The sequence below is a fragment of the Prionailurus bengalensis genome, chromosome A3 (assembly GCF_016509475.1).
Source record: "Prionailurus bengalensis isolate Pbe53 chromosome A3, Fcat_Pben_1.1_paternal_pri, whole genome shotgun sequence".
Taxonomy (NCBI): domain Eukaryota; kingdom Metazoa; phylum Chordata; class Mammalia; order Carnivora; family Felidae; genus Prionailurus; species Prionailurus bengalensis.
The window spans coordinates 4,984,137-5,006,461 of NC_057354.1; the positions used below are offsets into that span (position 1 = coordinate 4,984,137).

At 48.8% G+C, this 22,325-nt stretch overlaps 1 protein-coding gene across 4 annotated transcripts in view; it reads right to left on the minus strand.

Moving 5' to 3' along the window:
• The window catches only part of RAB22A (RAB22A, member RAS oncogene family), a 57,290-nt gene that overhangs the window by 14,238 nt on the left and 20,727 nt on the right, over positions 1 to 22,325 (minus strand). For all 4 annotated transcript variants that reach the window (XM_043553600.1, XM_043553599.1, XM_043553601.1 and 1 more), the window contains exon 3: positions 8,702 to 8,783. In XM_043553600.1, the coding sequence (XP_043409535.1) occupies positions 8,702 to 8,783 (82 nt within the window). The remainder of the gene's footprint in view (positions 1 to 8,701; positions 8,784 to 22,325) is intronic.

Consider the following 22,325-nt stretch of genomic DNA (forward strand, 5'->3'; position numbering starts at 1 on the left):
CTTCCCTTTGTGCCTTCGGGCATCCGTCCGCTGCTGTCACACACGGCGGACGCACAACGCTCTGCTAGTTCCAGGTGTACGGCAGGGGACCTGACAAGTTCATGCGTTGTGCTGTGCCCCGGTCAGGACGGCTGCCAGTCTGTCACTGCAATTACAGCACCACTGATGGACTTCTGCTGCCGCTCCTGCCCTCCTCGCGACTTCTTCATTCCGCGGCTGGAGGCCCGGCCCTCCCGCTCCCCTTCGCCCATTTTGCCCACCTCCCCACCCTGCTTCCCTCCCGCAATCACCAGTTTGTTCTCTGTATTTATGGATCTGTTTCTGCTTTTTTTTTTAGATTCCACATACAAGTGAAATCATATAGTATTTGTCTTTCTCTGACTTATTTCCTTAGCATTATACTCTCTAGCTCCGTCCATATTGTTGCAGATGGCAAGATCTCATTTTTTTTTTTTAATAATTTTTTTAACATTTATTTATTTTTGGGACAGAGAGAGACAGAGCATGAACGGGGGAGGGGCAGAGAGAGAGGGAGACACAGAATCGGAAACAGGCTCCAGGCTCCGAGCCATCAGCCCAGAGCCCGACGCGGGGCTCGAACCCACGGACCGCGAGATCGTGACCTGGCTGAAGTCGGCCGCTTAACCGACTGCGCCACCCAGGCGCCCCAAGATCTCATTTTTTTTAATGGCTGAGAAATATTCTATTGTTATGTGTGTGTGTATACATATATATATGTATACACACACACACACACACACCACATCTCTGTATCTGTTTGTCTATCAATGGACACAGAGGTTGCTTCCATATCTTGGCTACTGCAAATAATGCTGCAATAAACAAGGGGTACATCTATGTCTTTGAATTAATGCTTTCATTGTCTTTGGTTAAATACTCAGTAGTGGAACTACTGGATCATACGGTAGTTCTAGTTTTACTGTTTGATGAAGCCCCATCCTGTTTTCCACAGTGGCTGCACCAGTTTGCATTCCCACCAACAGGGCACGAGGGCTCCCTTTTCTCCACATCCTCACCAGCACTTGTTGTTTCTTGTGTTTTTAGAGACTAGCCATGCTGACAGCTGTGAGATGGTATCTCTTGGTGGTTTTGATTTGTGTTTCCCTGGTGACTGGTGATGTTGAGCATCTTCCTATGTGTCTGTTGAGCACCTGTGTGTCTTCTTTGGAAAAATGTCTATTCAGTTCCTCTGCCCATTTTAAAATCAGATTATCTGTTGCTGTTTTCTGGATGCTGAACTGTGTTAAGTTCTTTAAATATTTTGGGTATTAACCCCTTATCGGATATATAATTTTAGCTTTCGTTTTTAAGAGAAAAAAATTTTTTTAATGTTTATTTATTTTTGAGAGACACAGACAAAGCGAGCCTGGGAGGGGCAGAGAGACAGGAAGACACAGAATCCGAAGCAGGCTCCAAGCTCTGAGCCATCAGCACAAGAGCCCAACTCAGGGCTCGAACCCACGAACTGTGGGATCATGACCTGAACCGAAGTTGGACGCTCAACTGACTGAGCCACCCAGGTGTCCCTTAGCTTTCACTTTTGATGTATGATACTGGCAACAACCTTTATAAAGTTGTTGGGTTTTTGGTTTTCTTTTTAAATTTGTAAGGGTAAAATTCATGTAGAGAAATGCAAAGATCTTAAGTTAGATAAAAGATCTTAAGTTTTGATAAAACGACCAACGTGTATGTGTATACATACAACATCCATGCAAACACCAAGCAAGATATAAAATATTTCTATCAATACAGAAAGTTCTTTAACACCCCTCTTATCACACCCCTTCTTTATTCCTGATAATCACTCTTGTCCTCAAGTCTATTTCATTGGTATTTGTTGATGGCGATGTAACCACAATAATTTCCTTTTGCTTATGATTTACACAGAACAGGCTTTTCCATTCTCTTATTTTCAAGCTATGTTTTAACAGTGAAGGTAATCTTCTTACATCAGTAAGTACATTAAAGGTAAAGGAACTGAATATTCTGTTTAAAAGGCAGACGTTATCAGATTGCATCAAAAACCAGGCTTGAACTATGTGCTGGTTAGAAGGTCTCCCATTTTGCTATTTGTTTTAGATTTATTTCATTAAAAACACAATCCTGTTTTTCCTTTCATCCCCTCTTTTTTTTCACTATTTTTAGCACTCAATTTTTACATCTTAATTTGCCCACTAGCCTTTTAGCTACACCTTCTTGTATTTAAAAAAAAAAAAAAAATTTTTTTTTTTTTTTACATTTCTTTCTTTTTGAGAGACAGAGCACAAGTGGGGAGGGGCAGAGAGAGGAGGAGACAGAATCCCAAGCAGGCTCCAGGCTCTGAACTGTCCGCACAGAGCCTGACGCGGGGCTAGAACCCACGAACTGTGGGGTCGTGACCTGAGCCGAAGTCGGACGCTCGACCGACTCAGCCACCCGGGCGCCCCACACACCTTCTTGTATTTTTAAGTGGTTGCTCTTGTGACTACAATACACGCTTTTTTCTCACTGTTTATTTAAGAGTTTAAAATGCACCACCTCGCATAAAATATCAGAACCTTGCAAGAGTCTAATTTTTTAAATCCCATTGGTCTCTGTGCTGTCAAATATTCAAAGTCTACGTGTACTAGAAGCCATACGATCCAACGTTAGGATGTTTACATTCATAGCCAGTAAATAAGAAAACAAAAGACAGACTTTCCTCTTTACCCTTTCCGGCAGCCATTCTCACGGGGACGAGTTGCCACCCGGCGGTGCGTCCGTCTGGCCAGACAGACTCCCTGGGGCTGCGGCTGAGTCTTCTCTGCTCTTGTTCGTCTACAAAGGTCATTCCTTTGACTTCATATTTGAGAGAGAATTCTGGCAGACGGACATCTTTCTGCTCTCAGCCCTTTCAAGATACCTCGTCCCACTGTCTTCCAGCCGCCGCCGTCTTGGTGACAAGCCGGGGCCCCTGCGCACTGCTGTTCCTTGCAGTGTGTCTACTGTCCCTGATGCTTTCGAGGTGACCCTCTTTGACTCCGGTTTTCAGCAGTCTCTGTGGTTTCTTTGTACTGACAGGTCTGCCGGAACTTCCTGGATCTGTGAGTTGATGATGTGTTTCGCCAGATCTGGGAAATTTTCTTGGGAGGATCTTCTCCTTGTTTCCCCTGTCTCTTCACCACTGCTGGGTCTCTAGTTGCACAAATCAGGTTGTCTGGATCTGTCCCAGCAGTACGAAGACAGTGTTCGGATTTCCTGCTCTTTCTCTGTTCTGACTGGCTAACCCGTTTGCCACCCGTGCAGGGGAGTTTCTATCGTAGGCACTGCAGCTTTTCAGCTTCAGCATTTCTGTCGGTCTGATCCTTAGGTTCCTTTCTGTGCGAGGGTCCCCATGTGTAGTTAAGTCAGTAAGACTACTTTTCCTTGAAGTCTTTGAACATATTTAAACTATCTGGCTTCTATTAGCCCGTCTGAAGAGTGTTAAAATACCGGACACTCGCCCTGACGTTGGTTTTACACGTGGCGAGGGAGGGCCTACTTGTGGTCTGGGACGTGGTCTCACCTGCAAGGCCCGGCCCTTCCGAGGTTCCAGCGGAAGCCCAGGGTGTCGTGCTGGCACTCCTCTCCAATAAGGCAGGACTGGACTCCACCTCCAGACTCTGCTTCTCCTGTGATGAGCAGGGGCCGAATCTCTGCTCAGCCTTGTCACCGCTCTAGCTGTTGTTTTTCTGTCCAGTTATCTTAGCGTCTCCCCTGTGCATTTGCAACTGGGGGTCAAATGGAGGCTTGAGGGGAATTCATGAGCGTATTTTAGAGGTTGCTTCCTTGTTGGGTCCATATTTTCTGGGATTTGCGCCCCCTTTTCCCCAGAGTCTCTAGCAGCATCAAACTCTGTCCTCAAATACCACAAGCTAAAAACCAGGGCTTTCTGTGTGAGTCCTAGCTACCTTGTGCTGCATGGTCTAGAGAGTGGCCTCTGGGGAAAAGCTACAAAAAACATGAGCCTCACCGTGGCCATCCCTTCTGTAGTCCCCGAAAGACTACTTTCGGCAGTGCCTTCAGAATTGTTTTTTAATGTTTTGTCCAGAGTTTGTATATGGTTGTTGTCTCTGGGAGGGTTAGTCCCTTATAAGCCACTCTGCCGTTATTGACACTGAAACTCTTCCCATGACCCTTTTGATGTAAAGAAAGAAAGTGGTGGTTTAAAAAGACACTCAGAGGACATCTGCACGTCTCTGCTCCAAATCTGTCTCTGGATCAAGGTTGGCAAAACTTTTTCTGGAAAAGACCACGTAGTCAAGATTTTGGGCTTTGTGGGTCATTTGATCTCTGTCACAACTACTCTACTACTAAAGAAATCTACTGAAAGTAGCTATAGACCACATAAACAAAAAAGTACGGTTGTATATCAATAAAACTTTACTTCTAGAAACAGGCAGCAGGCTGCATTGGTTGACAAGCCAGAGTGTCAACCCCAGCTCTAGCATGATACTCAGCTACTACACGTTTTCCCGATTTTAAAACAGGACAGTAACAGACTCTGTGCCTTCCTGGCGCTCTGACCTCTGGGAACGGTCATCAGGAGAATCCACGTTAAGATTCAGAGTCATAAATCTAAGGACTGGACACAGCATCTATTAGATTGTGGTTCAGAAGCTTTCTTGGCAAAAGTATCTGAAATGTTTCTCCATTTCCGGGGTATTTATGGGATCTGTGGAGCTTGCGTGCGTGCTGCTGGCTCTGCCTCCATGCCACCGCTGACGTCCTTGTTAGTGAAGGATGCCTGGTGGAGGGAGGTCACTTCAAATGAATTCACTTAGGAGAGCAAATAGTGACACAAAGATCTGACAAAGGCACTCTCTTGAGAAAATAAATTTAAATTATGAAAACAAGTTTCATTTCATGTGATGTTAGGGAAAACATTGGGTTTATCATCGCAAGCACGAGCTAGTTTCCTGAATGAACACTGCATCGAAGTTGATTGAGGACTTGTGATTCTCCTGATGAAACAATATGCTAGCACAATACGATGTCTGTCTTTCATTTCATGCTTGACTCTCCTATCCTGTCATAAAAAGGAAATTTTCGCAAAAATATCTGAGGACTCCATCAGCTTTTCCTAGGCTGCTCAACTCTTTGGTCCACAAATCATTATCTTCTGAAACACTTATATCATCATCCTTATCAGTATTTTCCTCATCATTTAACAAGATCCCTACTGTCAATGGCTTTGCATGACATTTGTGAAGTTCTCCAAAATCACTTTCGTTGATGTAATGAAATCAATTTGCAAATCAATTGCAACCGGACCATCAGAAAGACAATCCACCCGCCAAAACCATAGACAGCAACAGATGCGAGGGTCCAATGGGGAGGATGTCTGAACGGTTGGTTCATCAGAAAGGATTCTCATTTTATGACGCCTTTTGGTTCCATGATGTACGTTACTACTGTAGAGACCTGAACAATACGTACGCAAATACCCGAACTTTATAATCTGAGGCATGCAATACTCACATGGTAACAGTAGGCAGAGGATCTGTCCTTCTCATCTGTGCAAAGATAGGGCTGGCAGTCAAATGACATAAGTCCACTGACATCAATACTGTGTGCCAGGGGCCGAGAGCACAGACGTGAATACGGTCTCTGCCCACTAGGAGCTCACAGTCTAACAGAAGACACAAGCGAAGAAATCGACAATCCCGTGGATGGGGGCAATCAAAGACCGTGTGGGACACAAGGAAATACTCTGAAGAGTTCCTTCACTGATCGGTTCAACCAACGTCTGATCATCAGTGCTTTGTCAGGCACTATGCCAGGCCACGGGAACAGGGCAGTGAAAGGACACTGGTTCCAGCTCTTGTCAATCAAGCTCAGTAGACAGGTCATCTAACTGCAACTTGTAACGAGGGTCCTCAGGAAAATGAACAGGGGGCAGTGATGGAGCACGCCCTGGGGTCCTGCTTCGGTACAGGGGGGTTAGCGAAAACTCCAGGGTGTGTCACTGAACCTGAGCCTAACAGGCTGGGCCGGCAGGCCATGCTCTGAGCAGAGGAAGAGACCAGAGGAGGGATGTACCTAAGGCCTGAGAGGCAAGGGCCCTGGGGCATTTGAGGAACCGAGTGGAGGCTAGTGGGCTGGAACTCGGCGGGTGAGAGGGTGGATGAGCCAGGAGGGGCACCGGGGCTAGAAGGCAGGGTGCAGGACTTTGCAGGCCGCCATTTAGGCCTTGGCTATTGTGAGAGAAGCAGTGGGAAGCCACTGAAGGAAGAGAGTAGCATCTGATTCCTGTTTTCAGAAGATCCCTCCAGGTCCTGTGAGGAGAAGTGACACAGGGTGGCAGGCTGGGCAGGGGGAAGCAGGGGACCAGTTAAGAGGCTACAGGGACCCTCTGTGAGTCACAGGTGGCTGAGAGCGGAGCGCTGGCAGGAGCGGTGGAGGGAGGTGACCGTATGTGACGTACATTCAGAAGACACAGCTGCCCGGCACGCGGAATGAGCAAAACGCGAGGGCAGCCGGGGAAGGACGCGTCCAAGGCGACTCCCAGACTCGGGTGTGAGCAACGGGAGCAGGCGGCAACGTGGTCACTTCTCTGAGAAGAGCAGGGATGCTAGGAAAGCCCCCTTGAGGGGACATCAGAGGTGAGTTTGGAAGGCTGGATACGAGCTTTCTAGGCTCAAGTGGGAGGGAGGGTATTCCGAGCCGAGGGAACAACAGTGCACGGGGACGAGGGGAGGGGACCACATGGCATGGTGGAGGACCATAAGCAGCCTGCTCCCAAAGTTAAACTGGGGGGAAGTGACGAAAATGGAGTCTGGCCGAGTGTGGCACACTCAGGGCTTACAGGCCTCGCCCAGGACAAGCTGGCAGTCAGAGCGAGCCCACGGACGGGTCTCGCAGGAGGCTCACAGCATTTCAACCGTCTGTGGTCGGCTGTCAGATGTTTTGCTTTTCTTAAACCCCGCGCGGCCTGGCTGGCTTGGATGTCACTCCTGCCCCGTAGCTGGCGTTCCTCTCCCGACGGTCTCCACGGCACGGGGTTCCACGGGGCGGCTCTCCCCAGCCCTGCCCGTCCGCCCGCCGCCCATCCCCTAAGCCAGCCCCCAGCTTCGGGTCAGGGGGAGGTAGACTTGCATCCCGGAGCAACTACCCCGCCGCAGAATCAATCACAAGTGGGGCAACAAGAGGCAGGCGAGCCAGCTAATTACAAAACTTAAAAGAACCCGCTATTATGGTAGCGGTAAGGGAGAGGCGTAAAGCGCTGTGTTATTCTTTTTTTATGTTCTAGAAAAAAGAGATGTTATACATCATGGTGTATCCTAGGACAGGCCCTGATTCAAAGTATAATGGAATCTATATTCTAGCATGATTCTTTATGATGAGGGTTTTGCTGGATCATCAAATATACGGGAGGGGGTAATTGGAACTTGGGGATTCAGTGAAAGGTACATATATTATTGGTACGAAGAGCCACAGGCGTTCTTGGCTAATAGGACAGACGCCAGGGCTGTGTCTACAGATACATTCACAAAGGCTACGGGAAGCCACGCTTGTGAAGGCTGGGAGAGTGATGGTTAGCAAAGGTCTAGCTGTCCTAACTGCTCCATTCTAGATGCACAACACAAACAGAGTACGAGTGGGGAGTGGGAGATGAGGCAGACATATCTCAGATGAGTAATTGGACGCAGGGCACGACATCCAGCGTTAAAAAACAAACAAGAAAACGACAGAAGAAACCAAACAGAGCCAACTTAAGACGTGAAATCTGTACAAATGTACGGTGTCTACGTCTAGGACAACAGTAATGGCTTGTTTTGTCTTCCTCCATTTGTCTGTGACGACTCTTGTCAGATCTGTTAGCGTACGCGGTATCTATGGCGTCTTAGATAAGACCGTGACGACAGACTATTTCTCCTGGTTACTTCTGCTACCCTTTTAAGAGCTTACGATAGCACCGTGCATCCATCAGATGTTCTGTTTTGATAGTACTGCTTGAAAACAAAATTAAACAGCAGCTGAATAATGGGGTGGCTGCCAGAGGCCCCTCGACAGGGAAATCAGACACGGAGCCCAGAGGGAAAACGAGGCAGCAGGGAAGTGTCTGTCCCCTTCCCTGCCTTCCCACCCCAGTCCGATACGGGTGGGCCTCAGGAAATCCCATTCTGCACAGGATGCCCTGGCCCGGGCCCCACCCCTGGTTCAGGCTCTTCCTTACGCAGAGAACCATCTCGGACAATTTTATCATCAGGCGTTTATTAACTACCTATTGCTCAGCTCCGTGTTAGCTCCTCCGTTTCACTTAAACCTCAAAGTTTATATGCTGTAAAGTTCCCTCTTTAGCTTTTAAAAGGCAGCTATAAATGAGATGTGCTTAACTCTCCCTTTCTACCACTAATTCTTTTATATCTTTGCTAGAGGACGGAGCCCCAAATTACACACAATGCTCTGAGTGGGATTTTATCAGGCCTGTTAGTCAGCATTTACTCCGAGACACTAAAAAGTATAAAAATGCCCTCAGTGCCCATTATCACTTTCTCCATCAGCGGACTTTGTGGCTCTAATTGAAAAGAAAAAGGCTGGCCCACGCAAATGGAAATAAATGCGTCTCTGGTGCGCAGGAGAGAAGTGAGTGACGTGGAATGATGGGGACAATGACAGTTTGGTCGGAGCTTTACTGTGGGCCTCAGAAGAACACATAGTAAATTAAAGGGCAACTTACTCGTTCTTGTCCAGCTGTATCCCAGATTAGGAATTTGTGTAGCTCATTTTGGTACTGGACAGTCTTGGTCATAAAAGATGCCCTATAAAGAGAGACCTAAATGATCAGAATACTTTTATTTAGAAATAAAATACTTTTATTTAAAGCACGACGCCAGCCCCGGTTGGAAACATCACTTAGACTTAAGCTCACACTCCCGCTCCACCCCATCTCCTAATTGTGGTCCTCTCTGGAGTATTTATGGGAGGCTCGGACGCTAGCTGCATATGCTGGGTCAAAAGAAAGCATTCGGCACCTCTGCCCCAGAGTTCTTTGGTTTGGGATTGCCTAAGCTCCTTATCAAAAGAACCAAGAGACGATCTGGTAATCTAGATACGGACCTCCCTTGTAAACTACACAGAAGCTGTTATTAACAAAGATGGTATCATGGGAAAACGTTCTAAAAAAACCCGTGTGTCCAGGAAGGGAGTGCACTAATAAAAAATAATAGGCCGTTGCGGGTTGTGCTCCCCATTCCCAAACCACACGACTATACAAGTAGCTGAGTGAGAGGTAGTGCAACACTAGGGTTAATAAAAATGAGGTGCCAAACAAGGGGCAAGAGGACGGCCGAAGAAATGATGACCTGGGGGCCACTTCCGAGTTCCAGCGGACCCGGAGGGCCACACCAGCCCTCTGGGCCTGACCCCGCCCTCGATGGGGAAGGAGGGACGGTGGGTAGGTCACTCACTCTGAGAGACCACTCTGCCCCAAGGCCTTGGAAGGTCCCTATCGTTTGGGGATCTTCTCCTCTTTGGAGATCCTGTGAGGAGCCACGGTGGCCCAGAGCACATGCCTGGACACTCCGGGGGCTCCTGGACACAGGCTCAAAGTCCTGGGGCTGGGCTCAGCTCCAGTGTTATCTTCTAGCCGCATCTCAGGCAGAGAGCTCCCTCCTGGGAAGTCCTTTGTCCCCCAGGCTCCTCCACGTGGCCTATCAGGCTGCTGGCAGAACCCAGAGATGATTATGCTTTCTTTTGTACTGGATAACAAGCCTTCTGGGGCCGAGGGCCAAGTCGTACTCTTAGAATCCTACCCTAATCATCTTAATCAGGACATGAATGCGATGGCTAGGCATTTTCAAATACACAGGATGTCTGAAATATTTTTTGAGATTCAAGTTAATTGTGCAAGTTCTTTAAGAAAGTGCAAGCTGAAATCCATAGAATGACTTTCTGAAGAATCACGGAGTTTAGAGAAGTATCAGAATCCTTAGTTTTAAAAACTTAAACTCTAATACAATGAATGCCTGGCAATATTTATATCAGTTTATGGTTTAGCAAGCAGCCTCTGGAATAGTGACTGTGATGAGGAAGCAAGATCACATTTATTGGACAGGTACTATTTACTGGATATTTATTTACTGGAAATTTACCCCTTGGTATCCTTAGTAAAGTGCTTTATGCATAGACGGTGCTCGATAAATGGTTATCGTATCAAAAACTTCTGACGACCCACCATGATTAAATCAGGATGTGCGACGTGATCTCTCACTTAGGAAAGATCTGAGCATTCAAAAAGCAGTGTTTCTTGTGAAGATTAAATGCTATGAGGCATGGGGAAGTGCTTTGTAAATTGTAAAGCACTATACCTATACAAGGTATTATTATTATTATTTAAAGGCAGCTCCAGGAAATGTTTTAGTTTAGACTCTGCAATTAGTCCTAAAAGCTTACAGCTCAACTCTCCATCAATTACGGCTGTGGTGTTACATTTAAGAGTGACAACAGGCATCCAATAGAGGCCTGTGAACAGAACCAACGCACCCAACACATCCATTTTGGCCGCTCAAAGAGCAAGAGAAGAAATATGCTTCAAGGAGACAAAAAGATGAGAAAGGTATATGCAACAATTAAAAGGGAATGTTTCATTCCAGAATCAGAATTCCCCAAAGCTCAACCCATCCGCCAACGATTTCTCCTTTAACGAATACACGGGTTCGCTACTCAGGTGAAAGACACGTAAAATGGCAGCTGCGATGCAACCTAAGAATCTGACAGATTAAATCCAACTTCCTGTCTGACCCGAGACCACTCTCCCAGCTCCCCACCGTCATCACTCTTGACACGCCTCCTTCTTGTCTACACGGAGCTCTGGCGAGTCAACTGAGCTCTGCAAGCTCAACTGAGGTCTTCTTGCGGCCACATCTGCTGGCTTCTTGTTCTTCGTGTCTGTAGGAATCTCATCCGTCCTTCTGTCTCGACCACCCAGAAAAGTCTCCGGGCTTTTTCTTACGAGGAGCAAGCACATTGGCAAGGGCTCGACAGCGCGAATGCAGCGTCTCATTCATCGCAAACACCCACTGATGGCACACCAGAAGGTCGAGTTTCCTCACCGGCCCCCAGCACCCCAGGCCCACCAGATGCTGGGCACTCAAGTAGCGGACATTTCAAAGCACATATGACTACCCAGCCCACAGCAGCTGGGAAGAGCCTGCCCTTGAGACCTGGATCACATCTGCAACAAACAAGTTAACGCTTAGTTCATCACACCCCTTTGGTCTACTGTCTGTTATCACTGAACATACTTACAATCCCCAGTGTGCTGGGGGGTGCAGGTGGCGCTGAGTTACAATCCCTGCCCCTTACAGTCTGAAGACAAGGGAGAAGCAAAGAAACGAACTCTGACATAGCGACAGTGTCTGAGCAAGCACCCTTTGGGAAGGCCCTCTTAGGGCATCCTTTGATGTCTGTCTTAGGAGAGGTCTCGGGGTGGGGGGTGGGGGGGAGTTACACCAGGGAGCCAGAGGCAGGAGATGGAGGGAGGGGGCTGATGTGGATGAGATTCAAGGAACTAAAGGAGTGGATGGATGGGACGGGCCTCAGAAGTCAACCGGAAGTGGAGGGCCCCAGAGAAGAGAGGGTGGCTGGGGAGGTGACCTGGCCTTCCACTCTGAATGAGTCTCGTGTGACTATCATCTCCGGGCCCAGAGCTGCTCCCTCCCCTCCAGCCGAGGCGACCCGGGATTCCCTAACCAGTGAAAGCAAGGTCTGGGGTCTGCCTTCACAGTCCCCGGCTTTCTCACTGCTCTGGCTCTGCTGCTGTCCTTCGAACCAGCACACAGGAATGACATCGGCCTATCAGAGTTCGACTATGGCTTTGTGTGACTTACAAATCAGGGAGTGGTTTTTCCTGTTCTCTCCCCCATCCATCTCTAGCTAGTGTGGGGCGCGGACCATCCTCGAATGGACCAGACAGACGCGCAGCGGCATCCCTGGCCACGGGCACCAAGTTGAATGTGCCAAATCCCAGAGGAGAGGGAGGGGGTGGACCGGGGCCAGAGACCCACCCCCTGGTCACAAAGGTAACTGCGTTTGGTTCTAATGTCCGTGAGTGCAGGCACACGTCCACAAGCACACGCGCCCGCTCACCCACACGGACGCCCACGGAGAGGTACCGAACTCCCCGCCTGGCTAGCACCAGAAAAGCTGAAGCCGGTCACCGAAAGGAGGGGCTCCCTTTCCCCGGGAGGCCAGTAAGTGCCGTGACCGTCTGGCGCAGCCAAGTCAAGTCACGCTGCCCGGTGCCTTTCCAGGCCTGCGTGCTCCCAGTCAGGTCCCCTAAGGCTCCCATATGCTGACACCAATCCACGAGGAGCACCCAAATCCACTCCCAACTTAACCTTGTATCTCCGTGGGTGAAACAAAGGTTGTGGTACAGGCGGAAGCAGGGAAGGGCCGAGGGCCCCAAGCAGCCCCTGCACCTGGTCCCCTCTGGCGGGGGGGCGGGGGGTTGGGGGGGGACTGCCTTGCTGGAGGAGAGCCTCAGAGCCGCGTGGACCAGTGTGGAGACTGTCCTTGTAGAGCTGCGGCACTCTGTGGCCTCTCGTTCCACAGAGCAATTACTCCTAATGACTCGTCATGATTTGCTGTGACTGCTTTCCAGTCCCCTCCACCCCCGCTCCACTCCCTTTCGGGCAGCAGCTTGGTTCGGCCTTCTCAGAGACAACAAAGGTCGTAAGCCCTCAGTCCCCCAAAGTGTTCCCCAGTCAACCCTCCCAACTTGAGAATAAACGCACTGCCATTCACACCGGCCGTGACCTCCGTCTTTCTCACCTCGGGGAAGTCACAGAGGCCTTTTCCGTCGCGCTGCCCGACCCCGATCTGGCACATCCTGTCCGGGCCGCTGCAGCCACGTGGTCTTCTGCTCCCCGTCTCAGATCCTTCCACCGTCCCCGCTTCTGCCTTCACACTGGCGGCCCCTTTTCCTGCAGCACTCTTCCCTCGGCTGACCCATGGCTACAGTCCTTATTCTTCCCACCTTGGCTCAACTGCCAGCGATCCCAGAAGCCTGCACAGTGCCCCGAAACCAGGCAGCTTCCGCCCTGCAAACCGCACCCCACCCCGTTTGTCTCCGGGACGCCTACTACCTATCTGTGCGCCACGTCTGACTGGCTTGTTTGCGGGTTGTTTTTTGTTTTAATTTGCCTGTGCGACGTCTGAGTCCCCTGAGGAAAATGTAAGCCCGGTTCAGGGGCCTCGTTGTAGCTCCTCCTCTGTAACGGGGGTATCTTCCTCACCTCCCCCCTAGATTTCGGACAGAACATTTACCGTGTTGCCATAAACCACTCTGCCATCCATCACTTCACCAGGACCAGGGCATCTTGGCCCAGCACTTCGGAAGTGCGGGGACAGCTGAAATTACAGGGGACCCCGGCCCTTCAACCGCAGCCAGGTGAGCGCCCTTGCGGATGGGGGTGGGGGGTGGGGGGGGCATGAGGCTCGACAGCACAGGGTTGACTCTGCCCGGGAAGTCCTCCCTGCCCACTCCTGCTCGGCCACAGGCGCTCAGCTCTGTGCCAGCCAACAGGCAATCCTGGGGGGGTCGTCGTGAAGAATTACGGTGCCCTCCTCCACCGGGGCCTCTGGGGTCCTGCCGAAGAGAAAGCGGTGGCGCTCTACGGGCTCTTTCTGCTGCTGCTTCATGGGCGGAGTCGGGAGCTCTCCCCCACCTCTCCTCTCCTCCCCAGAGCCCCCCAAGGGCCTCTTATTTACAACAGGCATCTCTGTTGATTTGTGACGGTCTGAAATCTTGGCCTATCACACCCGTGAGAGCTAGTGCTTCCTCTTCAGCCTTTGGGTTTGATTAGTCTACGCAGCGGTAACACCCGGACTTAGGGCCAGACCCGGGGGGGGGGGGGGGGGGGGGGAGGGGTGTCGCCCGTGTCTCCCTCAAGTGACCCCAGCGGAGCCCTGGGCTGGCCCTGGGGCAGAAGGTCTCCTGCGTGACTCACCCCAACGAACCCCTCCCCAAGATTCACATGTTTCTCTGTTGACGACAGCACTTTTGTACATGTGACCAAGCCTCGCCGAGCTGTAAACGACCCAGATACTTCACCACCGTGTCACACGTACAGGGAACACAGGGCTTACTCCACACGCCGCGCAACAGCACCAAACTCGGCGTGCTCCATCGGAGCACCGTGTCTGCCTTCCACAGGACACGGACTGGTCGGCAACTGCTCTTTGTCCTTCGTTACTTGCATCCGGTTTTGTAGAACTGTCTGCTTCTTCATTTTATATTTGATCTATACTTGAACCTTAACCCCCGAGATAAATTCCCAAATTGGACCCTAATCTCGGAGCAGGACTACGACAATCTGTCCCTCCCATCGCCACTCACGCTGCAGGGTCGCTCCTCTCGCCTCCAAGTGAAATGATGCGGACGGTCTGATAACTTCAGTATCTTGCTTTTTGAAAAACAGGCAATGGCTTCCTGCCATCCAAATGATACATTTTTATTTTCCAGCCTGCCATTTACTTGTCTGATAACCTTATTTTTCACTACTAAACCATCTCTCTTCACTCTGCTAGGCAGATCTTATTACCTCTTTAATCTAAAATCCCCACTAGCATTATTTCCTAAAGCTAGAATGCCTTTCATATACTTCTCCATTTTTCATGACATTCTAAAAATACGACTTCTATGCACACCAAGTAGTCGTGATCTTTGGCCGGAGTACGTGTTCCCAATGAGAATACTTGCCACGAGGTATCTCAAAAGTGCCTTTAACTGGAGTAGACTTGGTTAGCTCTCTCGGCACACGGGCGTGCCCGCCACCACATTCCCATACCTCTTTTGACTGCCAGCCCCTTTCTTGGAATGGCACATGGGAGGCTCATCCCTGTGATGCTATGTGGTGCCTTTGAAGGATGAGCAACTCGGTATGTCTTAGCCGACTCTAAGTTTCACGCAAACAATGCTCGGATCTCCGGGTAACATATAGTCATAGAAAGGCCACTGATGCGCCAAGATTGAGACATGAGAAACCTGAAGTACATGAAATTGAGCAGTTCCTCTAGTGGACACACCGGGGGTCTCGGAAAGAGCTGTGGAGGGCGCAAGGCACTCGATGGGCGCTCGGTGAGAATTAAGTGGATGGAAGGGCACGGGCGTCTCCTGTTGGCGTGGCTTCGAAGAGCCAGAAGTCTCTGAGTATCCATAAGTTCAGTTACTTAAGTGGGCTCTGTGGTCAGGACTATCTCTAACCGCTCCTTCAAACACTAGTGTCTCTTAGGCTGACAAGGTCTAAGGGTTACGACCCCTCCGCGTGGTTCTTCCTTCTTGGCAGTCACTGCACAGTGTGGATGGTTTGCTCCACAGGTCGGCTGTCACCCTAAGCAAATCCCTTAGGGCTTTCTATACTTTTGTCATTTTAACAACTTTTGAAAAAATATTTAAAACCAAGGAAAACATTACTTTATTATTTTTTTCTAAAGTTCTAATGTTTTTATTTATTTTGGAGAGATGGAGAGAGAGAGAGAGCGTGCGCTAACAGGGTAGGGAGGGGCAGAGACAGCAGGAGAGAGAGAATCCCAAGCAGGTTCCACACTATCAGCACAGAGCCCGATGGGGGGCTTGACTCCACAAACTGTGAGATCATGACCTGAGCGGAAATCGAACCGAACACTTAACCGACTGAGCCACCCAGGCACCCGGGAAAACATTGCTTTAAACATAAAGCTAACTAAATTTAGTAACGATTTAGCCTCCTCTTTCCTAAGTTTGTCAAGAAGAACTTACAGTAATATAAAAGCTTCCATATCATAAACAATAAAATCAACAATAGCAGTGATGAAGCTAGCTATCCTGACAGGGTTCAGTGTTCTTTACTATCAAGGATTTTCATGCCTTTTTTTTTTTTTTAAAAAAGATTATTTACTTATTTTGAGAGAGAGAGAGAGAGAGAGAGAGAGAGAGAACACGCATGCATGCACGCACGAGCAGGGGAGGGGCAGAGAGAGGGGGGGAGAATCCCAAGCAGATTCTGTGAGGGGCCCGATCCTGTGAACTGTGAGATCAAGGCCTGAGCCGAAATCAAGAGTCAGATACTCAACTGACTGAGCCACCCAGAGGCACTCCAGGGGATTCTCATACTTTTACACGTGTGACCCATTTAGTCCTTACTGTGCGTCTCTGAGTTGGGTCTGACTCTTCCTCAGCAATTTGCAGACAAGACATGGGGGGACACAACCAGTGAGTGGCACGGCTAGGATCCTTGGCCAGGTGGCCAGGCCCCCGACCCTGTCCTTGGAAGCACGGCCCTGCGATGCCGTCTCGCACTGGGTCATCTACTCCCTCAAACACGTGGCCTTCTACCGCACGGCAGGAGTACTGGGCAGGCCACGTGAGTGTACCTCCACCCCTGCCCCCAGGAGGCTCACGGCGGGAGGACCGGTCAGGTGAACAGATAATTACAAGGCAGATATTCTGGGAGGTCCTGAAGGGCAGAGTTGTGGGGGTACAAAGGGAAAGCCAAATCTAAGTACCCAGGAAAGCGGTGATGCCAGGTGTGGGAGGCTGAATAATGCTCCTACGCCGGCAGAATGTCCACACCCCAATCCCAGAACCTGTGATTATGTTACCTTCCGTGGCAGAAGGGATCTTGCAGATGTGGTTAGGTTAACAATCTTGCGATGATGGGGTGAAGATCCTGGATGATCCTGATGGGCCCAATGAAACCACAAGGGTCCTTGTAAGGGATGGAGGACGCGGGGCCAGGGAAGAAGGTGATGTGAAGACGGAGGCAGAGGCCAGGACAATGTGTCCTGAAGACGGATGGGCAAAAGAACCCCAAACTAAGGCAGCCACCAGAAACTGAAAAAGGCAAGGGAACAGAGTCTTCCCTCAGAGGCTCTGGAAGGAACCGGTTCCGCCAACAGCCTGAGTTTCGGCCAGTGAATCAGGTGTCAGACTTCCGACTTTCAGAACCATAAAATGACAAACCTGTGTTCCTGTGAGCCAGTTAAGGTTGCTGTAACTTGTCAGAGAAGCAACAAGAAACTAATACGCTAACAAGGACTTCAGAGAAGAGGTGAAGTCTGGGCTAAACCCACAAGTTAAGGAGGGAGTCTGCCCAGCTGATAGGGACACAGGACCCAAGGGAGAAGGGGGTCACATTCTATAAAGATAAACAGCAGGAACAAAAGCACAAAATTGTGAACGTACGGGAAGAATCCCAGGGGTTCTGCATGGTTAGACTGGGCGGGGGTGGGGGGGTACGTGCCGACGGGGAACCACAGAAAAGGCTCTAGGTAGGCTGGGGACAGAAGCCACTGTACTCTCCACAGTGATAAGCGTCTACCCCGTGGGAGGCCCCCCCGTTTCCTGTAAGCGAGCAGCTCCCCAAAGGCCAGAGCTCCACCACCATCACTTCTGCCCCGTGATCCATCTGTGTCACTCACTACTGAATACGGTAAAAAAGAAAAATCACTCTCCTATTTCTTAACTTTGCCTTGTCTGTCTAAGCAGTAATGTTGGTGAAATTAAAAGCCCGCTGGTTTCACGGACTGAGAGACCGTAAGACAGCTGATAGAAACTTAAAATGTTCCTCTGCACCATCACAAGTCACTTACAGATGGTGTTTGGGAAAGACAGCTAGAGGTCAAGGGGGGGCCCCTGAAGGGGAAGGGATGTGGTTATCAGACCTGTTTTAGAGGTGAATTCTGGAAGCAGGCAACAGAGCTTTGGGTCCCTCTGTCAGATACCAGGCCTTGAATAAGCCATGCATGAGCGAGATGGACTTCTGCTTTTAAGGAGCTCGCAGGGCAGAAGCAGGCGTGGGTATGCAGGCAAAACCTGGGGGACACCAGAGAGCGAGGGCACGGAGAAGACGGAGGGAAAACGGGCAGGGATGGCAAAGAAGGCAGGGGAGTAAATAAGGAAGCAAGGAAGGAAGGGAGGGAGAGAAATGATCCAGGAGAAAGACAGGGTGGGCTTGATGGAAAGGGAGGGACACGTCGAGGCTGACACACACAAGCCACAGGGCATTGACTGTCGTGAGGGAGAGGGACAGTTCTGAGGAGTCTGAGGCCGGCTTCTGTCAGCTCACGCAAATAGGTGGGTGATGAGCTACTTCAGTCATTTCCAAACTGGAATTGTATCCGTTCATTTTTTGGAATAGGTAATATAGACTCATATGCTTCATTACCCAAGATGTACGGAACAGGTGCCTGCTGGAACGTCTCCCTCCCACCCCTTCTGCCCAGATCTTCAATTCCTCTCCCTGGAAGCTCATGTCACCGGCTTCCACAAGCACAGGTATACACGGTGTCCCTTGTACTTTCATTATTTTTAATACAGATGGTAGCATGTAGTCCGTATCTTTGATTTGTCTCCACTCTACCCTATACCTAGGAGATCACCCAATATAAATACATAAGGTTCTCCAGGGGCGCCTGGGTGGCTCAGTCGGTTAAGCGTCCGACTCTGGCTCAGGTCATGATCTCACCATTTGTGAGTTTGAGCCCCATGTCGGGCTCTGTGCTGACAGCTCGCAGCCTGGAGCCTGCTTCGGATCCTGTGTCTCCCTCTCTCTGTCCCTCCCCTGCTCGCGCGCTCTCTCTCTCAAAAATAAATAAATATTAAAAAAAATTTTTAGTTAAAAAAATATGTAAGCTTTTCTCAAGCTGGCTCTTGCCCTTTATCATATTCTATGGAATGGCTGCACTAGAAATCATATAACCAGACCCCCTACTGATCAGCAATTCTGCAATGACTAACCTTGCACAATTATTAACTTCGTTGTGTGGAACTAATGTGAGTTTATCTGAAGGATAAAGTCCACGACAGGGAACTGCCGGGCCAGGGTACGAGATGAGGGCGCCGGGGAGGGTGTGGACCGTTAAGCCAGACCACCCAGCTTTTGCCACGAACTGTGTATCACTGAGCAAGTCAACAGACCTCTCTCTGCCCCAACTCTCTCGTTTGAAAACTGGGAAGAACTTCAGGACCGATAACACAGGGCTTTGAAAATATACAGAAACATATATTTTGTTGAAGTATAATTAAGTAATAAGTAATAATTGAGTAATAATAATAAAGCAATAAGTAAACTAAAAAACAGGGCACAGGTTTTAGGTTCAATGAGTTTTGACAGTTCATATACCCTTATCACTATTGCCCCAAACCAGAGAACACCTCCATCACCCCAGAAAGTTCCCTCCTGCCCATTTTTAGTTCGTTCTTCTACCCATGCCACACAAACCATTGTGACTTCAACTTCACAGATTAGTTTTGATTGTTTTTGGATCTATCAATGAAATCATAAAATACACTCTGTCCTGTCTAGTTTCTTTCATTTAACGATGATTTTGAAATCCACTATATTATGCGGTAGTTAATTCTTTATTGCTGTTTGGTATTCCGCTGATGGAGACACCACTCTCCCCATTCTCCTGTTGAGGGATATTTGGGAAATTCTCCAAATATCAAGTGTTTGGCTTCTATGAATAAGACATGTTGCACAGGTCTTTCTGGAGGGATGTACGTCAACTTCTCTTGGGGAACTACCTAAGAGGGGGTCTGTGGAGTCACAGGGTAGATGCATGTTTAACTTCTTGAAAAGAGAGTCCCTCAAAGCAGGTGCATCGCGTGCACTCCCACCAGCAACGCATCAAGCTCTGGCTGGTCCACATCCATCCTAACCGTGGCCACGCTCTACGGACGAGGCGTGGCTGCCCGCCCTCACCACTACTAGCCAACATCCGGCCGGAGCGTCTAGCCAATACAAAGAGAAAAAAGAAGGCACAAAGACGGTAAAGACTGCCAAACTGTCACAGAGGTCATACCTACAAACACGATAGTGTACGCAGAAATGTAGAACACTCTGTGGCATCTAGAAAATATATAAATGCTAGGAACAAGAAACCTGACATTTAATACAATCATTTAGATGGCTGGCGGTATTTCCCATTTTGGCATTTGTCTCTTCGCTCCTTTTCTGCCTTCTTTTGGATAAATCACTTTTTTTTTTTCATTCTCGTTTTTTCTCTTGTATGGAATTTCTAGCTTTCTTTTTGTGTGACCATTTATTCAATGGTTTCTCGAGAGATGATAATGTGACTGCAAATGTTGGCGTATTTCCACATAATATGCTATTTGACGAACAACTCATGATCTAGGATGGTGTAATTCAACGAATCCCCCTCCCACCTACTGTATTCTTGCTGCCTTACACTTCTTCATATGTTATAAATACAGTAATTGTTATTTTTAAAGCCAGTAGTCTTTTTAGAATTTCTTTCAGCATTTCTTCTGGCCCGGGTCTGGTCTGAAAATGTCTTTATTTCACCTTTAGTTTTGAGAAAAAATTTTGCCAGATGTACAATTTTTGCTTGGCAGGTCCCCCTCCGCACCCCCCAACCTGAAGATGCCATACTACTGTCTTCCGTCCTCTTGTGTTTCTGTTGAGAAGTCGGTGATAACTCTCCTCGCCGTTCTCCCACACAGATTGTGTTTTTTTAATGCCCCCTCTGATCGCTTTTAAGATCTGCTCTTCGGTTTTGAGCAGCTTGACTACAGCGTATCTAGGCTACGGTTTGTTTTGTATTTACCCTGGTTAGAGTTTAGAGATATTTTTGTATTTACATATTGGTCACTTTCATCAATCTTGGAAAGTTCTTGCCCTTTATCTTTTGAATTACTTCTTTTGTTCCATTCTTTTCCCCCTTTCTGGGATGCCAATGAGGCGTAGGCAAATGAGGTATAATGAGAAACATACATCTGGTCTTTGTCATCAGGGTCTGATACAAATACCCTAAATCTCTTGGAATTTCTGAAGTGACAGGAGTGTCTTTAGTTCTCAGGAGGTGACTCCTGGCGGCTCTGACACTGTCCCGGGACCGGGGAGGGAGGCACCGGTTGCCACGAAGACCAAATACTGACTAGAGTGCTGGAACTTTCAGTCTCATCCCGCAACCTTGGGGAGCTGTGAGGGGCTGCAGGTGGAGCTAATCACCGGTGCCCAGCGATTCAATGAATCACACCTAGTAATCAGACCCCTGTAAAAACGCCTTAATGACTGGGTTCGAAGAGCCGCTGGGTTAGTGGTGTATCCCAACGTTACGGGACAAGAAGCTCCTATGCTTGAGGCCCTTCCAGCCCTATGCACCTCTTCATCTGGCCGTTCGTTTGTGTCCTTTATACTAAACCAGTAGACGTAAGTAAAGCGTGTTCCTGAGTTCTGTGAACAGTTCTGGCAAATTATCCAACCTGGAGCGGGGGCGGTTGTGGGAACTCTCGAGGTGATGGCCACGTCGGGCAGAAGTGTGGGCGCTCACAACTTGCAGCTGGCGTGGGAAGTGCCCGCGGCCTGGTGGGACTGAGCCCTTACGCCCGCGGCGCCTGACAGAATCCGGACACTGAGGCTGAGAAACAAAACAGAAGACTACCCCAAGAGGTGGGGAGGAGGAGAATCAGAGCTGTGTCCCGGGACGCCAGAGGCTTTGCAGGAAAAAAAAAAAAAGGGTATCAAGACAATGCCAGATACTTCTAGAGAGAACGAATACAATAAAAAGCAACCTGTAGCTCATATCTGGCTACTCACAAGCTGACGTTCAACTCTCCAACAGGGGTTCCAGTGGAATAATGGGGCAGAAGCCAGTAAGAGTACACAATTACAGAAATCCTGTAATTAAAGAACAACTTTTTACTCAGCAAGTACTATGGGCTAGGCACTGGGGATCCATTTGTGATCTTTTCAGATGAGGTTTCTCCTCTCACAGAACTTCTACTGGTGTGGTAGGAGCTGACAATAAATAGGTAGATAAATAGATGAACGATTAAAGATTTTTACTTACTATGAAGATAGCAAACCATTGTGTGGTGATAGTGATTGAAGTGGTAATTTGAGATCGGACGGTAGGAAAAACCTCTCGGATAAACCCTAACACGTGAGAAGATCTAGCCATGTGAAAATTGGGAAAGAAGAAAACATTTCAAAATGGGGAAAACAGGAAGTGCAAGGGCCCCGAGGCAGGAGAGAACAGGTGTTTGGAAAGGGCCGTGGCCGCAGTGCAGTGAGAGAGGAAAAAGTGATAAAAATCACAGTGAAGTTTCTAGTTATTATTCTCACAGGGTAGTAGGAAGCCACTAAAGATTTTTAAAGAAAAATAAGACCATCCAATTGATACTATCAAATTAAGACGATATGAAGGGCAGTGTAAAGATATGAATGTATTTTAAGACCAAGAACAAACAAGACTTACAGATGGATTGAATGTAAAGTGTAAAAATGAAGGAGGACTCAACGATGTCTCCTGGATTTGAGGTCTGACGGGATGGACAGTGAGAGGGAAGAAGACAG